Below are 13891 nucleotides of genomic sequence, written 5' to 3'. Positions count from 1 at the left end.
GATTGTACAAATTTATGCTAAAATGATTGTTTATTCAATAACAAGGTATTTTATTTAGTGTCAAAGTAAAATTGAGAATCAGGACTCTCCAGATTTTTTATTATGCGCAAAGGGGGGAATCAAATGCACATGCGTAAAGCCTACGAGAAAAACTTTGTTGGTAGCTTTGAAGTTCGGATTTTAGATCATTCCGGATAATGGACATCTGGATTTCGGACTTTGTACTATATATATATATATAGAAACAAATATTCTCTATTATATAAAGCTAATTTAAATTTTAAACTATGAAAATTCAATTGTATGCAAATAAAAGATTAGTTATTGCTGCAAATTAATTTGCAATACCATTTAAATTTATAAAGTATATGTAAATTGATAAGTAAATTATGTAAGCATATGTAAATTAGCTTTATGTAGAGAATATTTGTTAAATTCAGATTTCATTCCTTGCAGTAATGCCACAAGAGATTTCTTTAATTATTTATTTAACTTGACAATTAGTTTCTTATATATATATGGATGATGCAGTTTCGACTTTAAACATATCTGCGATGTTATCGTCATGCGATGATTTGTAGATGCTTTATTTTTACCTCGATATTATCGAAGATGTTTTTAAACTGCGAAGTTTTTGAACTGCTTTATTTTCAACGACGATATTTTGTACTACGATGTTTTTGAAATTGCGATGTAATTACTGAACAAATGCTGTTTTTAAACACACAGTCTAAAACCTGTTTTTTATTTGCACTTTGATTTCAATAACAAAATAGCATTTTTTAATTTTATATTGGAAGACATTTTCCAGTTCTCTTATTGTGCCTTTTCTAATCTGTCAGTTGGCTTTGGCAAACACATAGAAAGTGCTCTTAAGAAACTAATTGTCAAGTTAAATAAATAATTAAAGAAATCTCTTGTGGCATTACTGCAAGGAATGAAATCTGAATTTAACAAATATTCTCTACATAAAGCTAATTTACATATGCTTACATAATTTACTTATCAATTTACATATACTTTATAAATTTAAATGGTATTGCAAATTAATTTGCAGCAATAACTAATCTTATATATGTTATCAGATGAAACTTAAAAATATCTCTAAGTGTTCTTTCTTATTATGTAAATTTGAATTTCTGCCTGCTTTTAAGATTGTCACCAGAATTTAAAAAATTCACTGTGTGTACACTAAAGCTTCTTAAGATCAGGTGCTGACATAGATCAACATTTTGTAACAAATCTTATGAAATTCTTCATCAGTTTCCTTCCACATAACTTGTTAGCCCAAAGGGGCAATTTGCCCGGAAGGGCAATTAATTTTGTTTTGATGTTTTTCATTGGTTCACTATAAACAGTGTTTCACTTTTCAAATTGTTGCCACCAAATGTTAGAGCCTTGCACTATATTTAAAGAAATTAAATAATGAAGAATCTGCATGATTGTATTTATGTTTCTTGCATTGTGAAAAAGCATCGATACCTAGAGACATCAAATCTTGAATAACATAGTCCTCCACTCGAATATGAGCATCTGAAAGCCCAAATTTGGAATTTGTTTTATTATCTATTTCATTTTTTAAAACTTTAACAAGTTTTTGATTAACAAACTCAATGATTTCAAAGTGAGCAATGGCAACAGAAAAAAAAAAAAAAGGAATCTCCAGTTGGCAGGAGTGTATATTGAAAATTCTAAAGATAGACTCTTTTTAAATTTTTTATGATAGTGCTGTTGAGTTGAATTTTATGGTTTAAGTGCTAAGAAAATGTTATTTAAAAAATAGAGATAACACACAAAATGTTAAAAAAAATCCCTTTGGTCGTAAATGAAAATGCTCTCAGAACTCCCTTTGGATGTGAAAGCTTTCAGATATATATATATATATATATATATATATATATATATACATGTTATCAATCTATATACATCAATACATATTATATATATATATGTATCTTTCCCTGTACATATGTGTGTTATTTTCATCTTTATCCACATTAATCTGCTCCCAAGAAGTTGGACATATTTTAAAACCAAGAAAATATTTGTCACATGACTCATCATTTACAAACATGATTATACGCTACAATTTATGCCAATAGCAAATTAAAGTAATGTTCTTTACATTTTTTCATGCAAGAGTTTAAGTAAATTTAGCATTTTTCAGATTGGATTGTTTTCAAAAATTGTTGACATTACCTTCAGAGTTCATGCATCGATACATGAAAAAGGATTTATAGCTCCTCTTTAAATTCTGGATAACTCTGATTGGATAAGACCTCTTACATTGAATGGTAGACGCATAACACAAATGTTTTCCTTATCTGTCTTCAAATTGTCAGCCAATTATGTATTTTTTATGTCATATCTAGATTTTAGATTTAAATTTAGACCTTCAAAATGTTATTAATTGAGAGATAGTTACGAAAGACTTTACTGTAGTACTTACTATCAAACTTGATTAAGTTTTATACATTTGCATATAATTGTTTATTACAAAATGATGAAAAAATGTAAAATATTTTGGAGATTTGATGTATCTCTTTCAAAAAGCTTAGGTTTATTTTCTCTTTATAACTGTATGTTGTTAAATGCCAAATTAAAATTGCCAGTGTCCTGATTTATGTGACGATAGCAATTGATAGAACAAGTGAATATTGCACTGCTCATATGAAAAATGTACTGTGCAGAATGTCTGTAGTCAAAGATGTATAAAGTCAATGAATAAAAGTTGAAAAATAAGCTAATAGAGAAAATGAAAAACTGAATTATGCAGTTTCCTGTTTTATCTTATTTTTATACATTTATGCATTATTTCTTCATTGCATGGATTAGCAATCTATTCCTTTATGCTAAGATGTAATTGCTGTTCTGTATTAGTTTAAATTGTTAGTTTCATAATTTTTGATGTTTTAACCCTTTGGATTTGATGCTTGTTTAACTTGCGAGAACCAGAAACTCAAGACTATTTCTGCTCATTTCATAAATATCTTGCAGCTAATTTAAAAATGATTTCACAGAAATTTAATTGTTGATTTTTGTGTGAAGATACCTGCAGTTTTGCATTTCTTTCACCAGATACAGACCTTTGTGTTATATCTTCAGATTCTGTGCATGTTATCCATTCTGAATTTTCTGTGGAATCAGTGTTGCTTTCACATTCAGTATCTCTTATCCTGATTTTTCACTTTTTAGCACCTGTAACTTCATCGCTATCTTTAGCACTGCTTTTCTTCTCTCTACCCTCAAGTAGTCTATGGATAGATATAATTTCATTCTTCATCTGTGTAAAATCACTCATCAAACTAAATGCCGAAGATGCATATATAACAATAAATCTTAAAAACATATTTAAGATTAAAGATTGGCAGATATTTTATATACACATATTGTTGAATACACTCAAGAAGCAATATTGCACAAACCAAACCTAAATAAACATTCTTTCTGCTCAAATTATCATGTGAAACCAAGTGGTATTCGAGAGTTACCTTTCGAAGTACCGAATGAAATCAAATGGTGACTGAGAGTCACCATTCAAGTGCAAGGGATGAAAAAATGGGAATGATCTATTTCTGATCCGAAGTCATTGTTTGAGGGTACTATGATATTTTCATGAGTTACCCAAAAGCTTTGTCTAAAGATTGGCAATTTTAGGATGTAGGTTACTGTTATAAAGTATGATCTTCTCACACCAGCATCACTTTTTAATGACATGAAAATAGTTTAAATATTACCTGGTAGTTTAATGGTTTATATATATATATATAAAATCCTGGTAGTTTAATGGTTTTTATATATATATATGTATATATATATATATATATATATATATAATTAATAAGCTAGGTTGTAAGTACAATACAAAAAGACCAATTTAGTCAAAAAAGTTTTTGCGAAATATGCTGCAAAATTAAGGAAATGAGAAGAGAAATTGTAGTTAGCTCATCAAAAAGTTACCAGGAGCTGTGGCTCCAAGAAAAAGTTCAACACAGTTTAAAAAAAAAAAAATAAAAAAAATTGAAGGTTGAAAAATTAGGCTACACGCGAAATAAAATGTAAAATATAAAACACAGTAAAATACCTATCGATGTGACAAGTTAAAACATATAATAAACCAATCGATGGAACAAGTTAAAACAAGTAAAAACATATAAAAATTATAAAGTGGAAAATGGTAAATTAGCTCAATTCAAGGTCCAGCCTGGCTTTTCAAGGGAAATTTCTGGTTAAACGTCGAACCAAGCTAACTCCATTGCACGTTTCACCAAAACAGACAATTGAAACTTTGGCATTACTAAATTTTTTTAATTAATTAGATAAATTGTCCTAAAAAATTTTTTTAGTCTCAATTCTCTGTTCCAATTTCCTTACGCGTCTGCACAAAATGACACATTAAAGTGTAAAAAATGTAAATGCAACTCCGATGTACAGCAAAAATAAAAATATATAGCGGTCTGCTATTAGTCAAAATATACAATAACGTACAGGCTGGACCTGCAAGCTTAAAAAATTAAACCTTTATAAATTTTAGAAATCTGAAATTAAATTTAAATGAAAACAAACAAAGTGGGTCTTGCTAAGTCCAAGAAAATTTTTTGTAAAAAAAAACATAAAAAACAGACCTGTGGCTATGCAGTCTTCTCTATCGTGAAGCATAAACTGAAAGGGGTTGTAATTCCCCTCTGTGTTCTTCAACGCTCTCCCACTCGTTGTGTGACAAAAGAAGGGGGAAAACAAAGTCATTGGGCAACAGCCAATGTGATAAGACTGTTCGTTGGCGGGAACTCGCCCCTTAGAACTAAAGGCGGGTCGAAAGACGTGGAAAGATTTCAAAATGTCGTCAGTCAAGTTGTTGGAAGAAAAAAACAGCTTCAAAAAGTGAAAATGGCTAATTCATCTAAAATTATTCAACATGGCCACAAAAGTAAGAGTAAAATGGAAAGAAACAGTCTTTTTTTAATAAAAGTCGTAATTTTTAAAGCTAGAGGGCGATCAAGCTTCAATTAAAAACGAAAAGGCCCGATTTGTTAATAACAGGAGTAGAATTGGCCATTTTTGGCCAAGTAATTTAAAACTATTTAAACAATAGTATTAAAAGTATTGTGCCAAAATTTTTTGGAGGAAAGAAAACATAATGACAAGAATTATCTGTACATTTTTACATTAGATTTTCAGAATCAGCCATCCACTTTATACTGTCACATTGGGCTTTAAGTATAAAATATCACTATCTAACTCAAAAAATCTAAAAATTAGTGAGGCTAATGCCAGCTTTTTTTAAGGTATTTTTAATTATTTTTTGAGGAATTAGGTTATTTTTCAAAATTGTCACGAAGTATAGTATTTCTTCTTGAAGGTGTTTTGTTGTATTGCAGATTCTTTTTATGCTAAGTAGCTGTGAATAGGTTGTGTTTAGGATGATTCTTTTGGAAATATTTGAATTCCAGTTGGTTAATTTTAGTGTTGAAAAATTGAATTCTCTTCTTTTGTCGTAAACTTTTATTAAATTGTAATCAATAATATGTAAATCAAGGTAGACTACATTATGTTGCACCGTATTTGTATTATTTAGTTTTAAGCATGTAGGGTAGACATTAGCAACTTCTATTTTGTTGTAGTTGTTAAAGGCAATGACATCATTAATATATCTATAGTAATAATATAATAATATATTAATATATTGGTAAAATTTATGTTCTTTACTGAGTGATCGGACAAAGGTCAATTCTTTTTTAAAAAGGAATAATTCACAGACAGAACTTGAAAAATTACCTCCCATTGGAATTCCCTGTATTTGTTTAAAGATGCTGTTGTTAAATTGAATAAAATTATTGAAAAGCACGCTTGAGAGAAAAAGTTGCCATTTTTTGGTACTTATTGTTATTGTAGAAATTTGTGGAAATAAATCTGGAAGAGCAAGTAAACTTGTATATATTTCTTCAAGTGGCAAAGTAGTATAGAGGTTTTCAAAGTTGTAGCATTGTATATGGTCAATTTTAATTGTATTTACAGTTTTTAGAACTAGTTCGTTACTTGAAATCATCCAGTTGCAATGCAGATCCTTAAAATCATAGTTATTAATTAGGTCACGTATTAGGCAAAGTTTTTGTGCTAAAAGATAATCTATTTCTTTAAGATAACTTTTGGTACTATTGGCTATGAACCTGAATTTGGTAGGAGACTTATGAAATTTAGGTAGTGCATAGAGATTGGCAAACATGTTATTATATTTCCGGGGATGTATTTTAAGTCTTTTATGTAGTTCGTTAAATTTATTGGGAAGAATCTTAGTGCTGGTATTAATTTTTTGATAAGTGCAAGTGTTATTTAATTCATTATGCAGAAGGTTGAAGTAAAATTTTTTTCAAATAACACTAAAATTGTTGCTGGCTTTGTCAGTCTTCGTGATTATAAAGTTATCTTGCAGTTTTTGAATAAGATTTTCTAGTTGCTTTTTACTGTGCAAAGAATTGAAATAAGGCAACTTGAAAAGTAAATGTTGAAATTCTTTAATTAGTGCAGCTTTCCATTCAAGAAAAGTAGTAGTAGGTAAATTGGATATATTACTAGCTAATATGATAAATTTATCAAGATCATTATTGAATTGTTTGAGGCAAAAGTGCTTATTAATACTGAAAGTAGGATGAAATTTGGTGCCAAGTTGCATGAGGGCTCGTAATTCTAAGTCTTCAATGATATTGAGATCTCCAGTAATAACATGTTGGTGGAAAGGATCGACATATTTATTGTAAATAGGTAGTAGGCAATTATTACATATGCTATTTTCTTGTTTATAATGTGGTGGTTGATAACTAGTTGACCTAAGGTCTTTTCAAATTTAAAACAGGGCTTAATTTGAAGTTGTTGGTCAGGAAGCAAAGTGTTGATATTTTTTTAAAATGCTTGGAATTTTTAGCTGATCATAAGAAAGGGTGCTTGAACTGTATAGTACAAAAAAGTTTTTTGTGAAAAAAATTACTATTCTTTAGTTTAAAATTGCAAAAGTCAATAATCATATCTTTAACTATTTGGAAACATTGAGATTGTTGATCAATTATTTTAATCAAATTCCATAAGGTGGTATTCTTAAAGATATGGAGAAGTTTTATGACATTTTTAGCGAATTCTTTATGTTCAAGGTAGGAATTAAGATTTTTAATAATTAATTTCAAATCTTGTGTTGAAAAATTTTTTTTGTTTTTGGAATCACCTCCTCTCGATCCTCTGGTAGTAATATTGCTAAAAAATCTGAATTGTCCATATATAGAGACTTCTGACTGTCTATTGGTGGTATTACTTAGATAGGCATTTAGTCCGTAAGGATACAGAGACTTTTTTTGAAGTATGTAAATGGATTCCCTAAACAGTCTTAGTTTGGTGTTTGGTACAATATCTAGCACATTAATTTCTATGTTATCAAAATTATGTATATGATAATGCTCAAGAATTACAGTATGCTGACTATCTTTTGTGAGATTATTGTTGTTATTTTTAAATGTTTTAATATGATAGCTATGGTTATTAATTCTGAGGTTGAGAGTTTTTTTTTTTTTTTTTTTGTTTGACCTATATGCGTAGGGAACATTCTTTACAGGTTATTTGGTAGATGCAGTTGTAAGTCTTTCATAGTGATTGTGTTTTACTAGATTTAGAAGGAGGAGGAGTAGCATTAGCCTTACAGGTTTTTCAAAGCATGTTGCTTCATTTAACCTTTTCGCGATGGTGCACCTTTGTTTAAGACGCTCGTGCAGGATGGAAGAGAATCGAAGGCAGTCACCATACAGGACGGAGTTATTGCATCGCTAAGCCTAATTTTATAAAAAAAAATCAGAAAAACAAAAGTTTCGCTTCTGAAATCGTAATTTTGGTATCATTTTAGATTATTACTTGAGCTCTTATATGTGTTAAAATTAGCCCTTAAAACATTTTTTTCTTTATTTTACATGAAAATATACTTAAAAAAATTGCTTATCTTCTAAAATAATTTTCGGAAGCGCTATTCAAATTATTCCAAAGTTAATTGATAAAATCCATCAATAAAGTTTAAAATTAATAAAAAGAACACAATAAAGACTATTTACAGTAAGAAGTAATAAAGTTTAAAATGAAAACGAGTGTGGTAAATATCGAAGTATAATAGTGTGGTAAATAACTTTGTAACTTTGTAAAAAGTATCACTTTTTAACTCTTTAGAAAATGAACCAGTATTCTCATTTGGGTTAGTAAATGGTTCACTAACCATACGAGGGTATTCTTCCTCTGATAAATAGCGCCTTTCCGCCATAATAGACTGGAGGTGAGGCTTTTCTAAATAAAAAAAGAAGGAACGGAAATATATCTGGAGGCAATGCAAAACGTAAAAAAACTCCGCACAGTAACCCTAAAAGACCCATAGTAACCCTAAAAGACCATGCATAGTAGAGGAAAAAATAGAATAAAAAGAGGAATTGGATATAAATATACGAGAATGTTTTCATTAGCACGCAGCGATTTAAAGAGCCCACCTCTGTTTACGCTTTCCCCCCGCCCCTACCCTCGAACAGCTGATGAGTAAAATACCAAAGTAAGCAGAATATATCAAACTCAAGGTCAGGAACCTAAAACTGTGTTCATTTCAAGAGTAATTGACACAGGATGCCATCTAGTGGCCTTCAGAAAAACGCTCCAACTTAAAATGCATATACGCATCACCCGTCCTCTGAATGCGATCTTTACTGATGCGTGGATGGGATGCCTGGCTGTAAGAGACGTTCTTAGGGAATGCGTATATGGGACGCCCGACCTGAAAGGGTTAATTATTTCTATGTTATTGATCTGAGCCAGTAATTGAAAGTAAAGAGAGAGCTAGCCTGCTGTACAGTGTTTTTCGGAAGGAAGATTAACCTATCGTAAAAGTGGAACTGTAAACAGTTTCCGATAACTCATTAGCTAAAGCTAATTCAGAAGTCAAACAACAAAAATCAGCGTTATATTTACAAAATTTTCACAGGACTAGTTTTGATGGTGGTTCGTTGCGGTTTCGCAGCTGAAGATGGTGGTTCGGTAAAACCATCGAAACTAGTCCTGTGAAAATTTTGTAAATAAAACGCTGATTTTTGTTGTTTGACTTCTGAATTAGTATTTATTCGGCGTGTTATTGTGTCTTAATCATTAGCTAAAGCTTAAAAAAGCTAAAAACCATCTAAAACATTCTGATACTTTTTTCGCTTATAGCTGCGAAAAAGAAATAAAATTAATAATAAGCTAGGTTGTAAGTACAATACAAAAAGACCAATTTGGTCAAAAAAAATTTTGTGCAATATGCTGCAAAATTAAGGAAATGAGAAGAGAAATTGTTGTTAGCTCGTAAAAAAGTTACCAGGAACTGTGACTACAAGAAAAAGTTCAACACAGTTTTTTAAAAAAACAATGACATTGAAGGGTGAAAAATTAGGCTATTGTGTAGCTTCCATATTAAGAACATTTTGAGTATTTACATCATGCTGGAGATTATATATTTTCTTTGGCTTAGAATTATTGCTTTGTCATTAGAATTTTTTTTTTTTAATTTTAAAATGCAAATCTAGTCACAAAGAGCAAAATAAGGGTACAAATATATTTCAGGGTACCCTTGGTGAAAATTGGCTATTTTTTGGCTCCATTCCTGTTTACATCCAGTGCCCTCCCCAGTAAAATAAGGTCCAAAACATAATTAAAACAAAAATGTAATCTCAATAAACTGCATTTTAAATCAAACAAGGAAATAACATAAAAATGAAAATACTTGTTATCTAATCTACACAGTACAAAAAGGAAATGTGAATTTACATTATTAAAAAATGTCTGTTCCTTCTGTATGTGTGACATACAGAATTCTTTAACAGCATCCAAAAACTGCCTAAAATTATCTGAACTAGAATCTGCATACTGCTGTTGCCACATAAATTCACAAAAATAAGAATTAAATTTAATTCAGTCTTAATCATTTTAGTTTTAACTTCATACATCATTAGTTCCAGCCCACCAGCGGCTGAGCGGTAAATACGCTGAACACTGGTAGTTTAGTCTGAGGTTCGAATCCCGCGAACGGGCTGGCTGCATGGGCGTTTTCGTGATTTTCCCCATGTGTAATCTTGTATACGAGCCAGTTTCACGTAGAAAGTCCTCCACAAATGCATCCCTCCCTTTAGGCAGATAGCCCTCGTGTGCTTTGCCATAATTAAATAAGCCAATCCATTAGCTCCACTTAAAAATCAAAATCTTAATAGTACTCAAATGACTCAAATGAGTATCAAACCATGATCCCTTTCTAATGGAATGCTTTGTATAGTGAGTATTTAGCCTATCTTGCAACAAACTCTTTCAAAGCCATCTGAATGATCTTTACATTCGACCATATGCATTTCCTTTGTACAGACAGGACACTTATAATGATTACTGATTAAACTTTCATTTACATGCCAGTCAATTAATGCTTCTTTTCCCATTCATTCCAAATCATATAGAAACTTCAGATTAACCTTATTACTGGTAGCCATTTTATGGTGTACAGCACAAAATAAGCAACATACTTCCTACGCAGCAATATGCTCTGAGAAATTAAAATCACTGCGATGATGCATTACAACCAATCACATAATGATAGGGTTTCCATAACATTCAACTACTCAGGTTACCATAAATGAAACAATAACTTAGTGATAATCGAAGGGGTACCCAAAAATATAGACTAACCAAAATAAGTGCCAAAATACAAATCTAGTGACAAAGAGCCAAATAGCAGACATTTGAGTTACATTCATTCTAATACATATGTACAAAAAAGAAAGGGGAAAATCTCCAATTTTACGATGTGAATTCAGGTATGTTCTGGCTTTGTTTGACTTCTTATAAATTAATAGCAAGATTTTTATTCTTCTTATTAATTATAAGAAGTTTATGATTTTAATGATTTAAAAATCTATTTGGCTTTTAAAATTTTTGATCACATAATTTGCAAATTTTGTTATGATATATTTAACAAACTTAATGTTATTTGATATTATGATGTGTTAAAATTTCTCTATTTCCCACTTATGTGTTTTGAAATATCATTATTTTGTTCTTTTGATGATTTTGTAACTTGTTCAGAATATCTTAATTATCTAATTTAAACCAGAAACAAATATTATGAAATACAGCTTTGAATATCTCTTTAATAAACTTTAATATTTGATTTACTCTCTTAAGGTTAACAGATATACTAAATTGGTTAATCGTTTTCTTTTCTGCTGTTTGCCATAAGTATGGTTTCATTGCTCAAAGCAGCTAATTTAGGGTACTCAGTATATATTTTGTTATAGGTTATACTTTTTACTATGTAAATACGCTTTGTAATAGATGGGCTGTAACATTTGATTGTACTATAAAATAAGTTTTTGTAGTTGGCTGTGTTTTCATAACAGCATTTAAAAATGTAACCTTCTAAACATTAAATGAAAATAAAATTGACATAAAAGCATTGGATTTTAATTGCATTTTGTTGTTTTAAATTTTGTATTGATTCATATCATTAATGTATTTATAATATAATTCCAAATGATATATTCCCATAGTTGGATAACCCTTTTATGTTAATACTTAGACCTTGGGATATGAATATTATGCTACATTGCAAGAAACCTGATTGTAGAATAGTATAATGACCTGTGAATACTAATGCTGACAATGATCAGCGTTAGTATTTCTAATCCTCAAATAGATGGCAGCTGTAGTCAGCATTAAAAATGAAAAGTTTAAAAGTGGTCAGAATGGAAACCTGTACTTTTTAATATTTAGCAGATATGTTTGCAAAAATAAAATATAATGTATCCATGTTACAGGAAATTTTGGCTCAAGTGACTGTTAGAAATCTTGATACAGGAGAACAGATTCCCTTAAGTTTAGCTGAAGAACACTTACCAAAGTGTTTAAATCCATTATCCTTGCATATCATGAGATTGACATCTGAATATGTAAGGTAAGTAAATATTCATCTTGTAAAAAATTGTTTTATTTAAGGAAAGTTAAGATTTTAGTAAATAAATTAAATTTAAAAATATTTTTATATCTTTTATACTAATACATCAGTTAATTTATTGATGTGTAAAATCTGTGTTTATTTCTAGCACAGAATGTAATGTATTATCAGAAATTTTAACCGCTTGCCTGATTATCCCGAGTTCGTATATATTGTAGTTAATTATTATCCCGAGAAAACTGGGGCAAAGCAGAATTTGTCAGTACGATTTGTTTTATCACGGTTTCACTCGGCTTGGAGGAAATGAAAGGAAATATTCCGCTTTTATTGGCAATTCACCAAGTTTTGATGGTTTCATGGTTCTTTTGGCAGGACTGGTCACTTGTTTTCCCTATTGTCTAGTATACGTCGGCTTGTGGATTAGTAATGTATAAAAAATGATAGTTGCGTTGAAAAAAGTAAAATAATGGTGATGATGCAAGATAGCGAAAGCGATGATTTTTTTAGATAGTGATTATAACCTCAAGGCATTTTCCAGATGTTATTCCTGCTACTGAAAAAAAATCAAATCCAATGAGACATTCTCTGTGCTCCCGCAAAAGAGATTCCAGAGGTAAGCCAGTAAAAAAAGAGACCAGATACCAGTGTATAGAATGTTAGATATCACTTTGTGTTGTCCCTTGTTTCAAAAACTTTCATACAACGACTAATATTTAATTTTTTTATTTGCCCGAGATAACTCGGGATAGTAAACTAATATAAAAACTAAATGCTTTTACACCTGTAAAAAATTAAAAATTCAACTTAAAACCTATATATTTTGTTTTGTTTCGTTTCCTAGTATTTAATAATAAAATAAAAAAATGTGATGATTTTTTGCAATTTTTTTCAAAAAATATGTAAGGGAAGTGGTTAATAATGAATTAGAATTGCAATTTTCTAAATATAGCTTTAAATTATAATTAAACAGACTTATTTTTTTAAATTATTCTATATTATCTTTAAAATGCTTTATTTAAGCTGAAGATTAAAAAAAAAAAATCTTTTAAATTACCCACCTGTGGCCAAATAAATAAGATAGTGAAGATTGGTAGTTTGTCCCAGATTCAATTCCTGGTAAGCAGGCTGGCTGTGTGGATGTTTCATGGTTTCTTCCGATACATAGTATGAGTAAGAGCTGGTTTTCCTTAGAAAGGTCTTCCAGAAAGGCATCTATCCATCAATTTTGGTAAACAATTTGCGTAGAAAATCAAATTTCAGAGGATAAGTTCGTTTTGTGTTCTTAATAATGTTAATATGTTTAAAGAATTGGCAGTTGTTGCAAATGCATTCTTAATAGATCAGTTAAATTCATAACTATGGACAAAGTACTAGACAAATTTTTAATAAATATACATATCTTTTTGTATCTATAATTGGCAGCACCATGGTTTTCAGTAATTAATTCCCAGTCTTCCCATGCAGATTAGTTTTTCTAAGCAGACTTTTTGGAAATTTTAATAGTTTGTAGTTAAAAAAAAAAAAGAATGACATAGTTCTTAAAATAATGTTTCTATCTATCTCTCTCTCTCTCTCTCTCTATATATATATATATGTGTGTAGATAGATAGATTATTCTACTATGAATTCTGCCTTTAATTGGATTAGTTTTGATATTGCATTAAACCTCTTATAAACTTTGCATTATTATATTATAGAGGAATTGCCTTGATTTTATTCCACTTTACTAATTTATTTAAATGCTTCAAGTTTATATATATGAGCGCAATCCCAAAAAAAAGGTCTCCTATTTTTTGGGGACGCAGAGAAAGTTTTAATATGGTTGTTGGCAACACTGTTGTGAGTGGTGCCTTCTCCGCTACCACATAAACACGCAGGCGCTTCGCTCGGATGCTCAGTCTTGGCTTGGCA

General features: G+C 30.0%; 1 protein-coding gene across 4 annotated transcripts in view; it reads left to right on the top strand.

Annotated features, from left to right (window-relative positions):
• Positions 1-13891, top strand: part of LOC118193930 (WD repeat-containing protein 44) — a 156593-nt gene that overhangs the window by 77427 nt on the left and 65275 nt on the right. For all 4 annotated transcript variants that reach the window (XM_085813353.1, XM_085813354.1, XM_085813352.1 and 1 more), the window contains one exon: positions 11844-11980. In XM_085813353.1, coding sequence (XP_085669479.1) covers positions 11844-11980 — 137 coding nt within the window. The remainder of the gene's footprint in view (positions 1-11843; positions 11981-13891) is intronic.

Source organism: Stegodyphus dumicola, chromosome 3, assembly GCF_044657685.1.
Source record: "Stegodyphus dumicola isolate Sdum_Otavi_A_Nest chromosome 3, ASM4465768v1".
NCBI lineage: Eukaryota > Metazoa > Arthropoda > Arachnida > Araneae > Eresidae > Stegodyphus > Stegodyphus dumicola.
The sequence above is the reverse complement of the archived record's forward strand: the minus strand, read 5'-3'. Positions and strand labels throughout refer to the sequence as shown.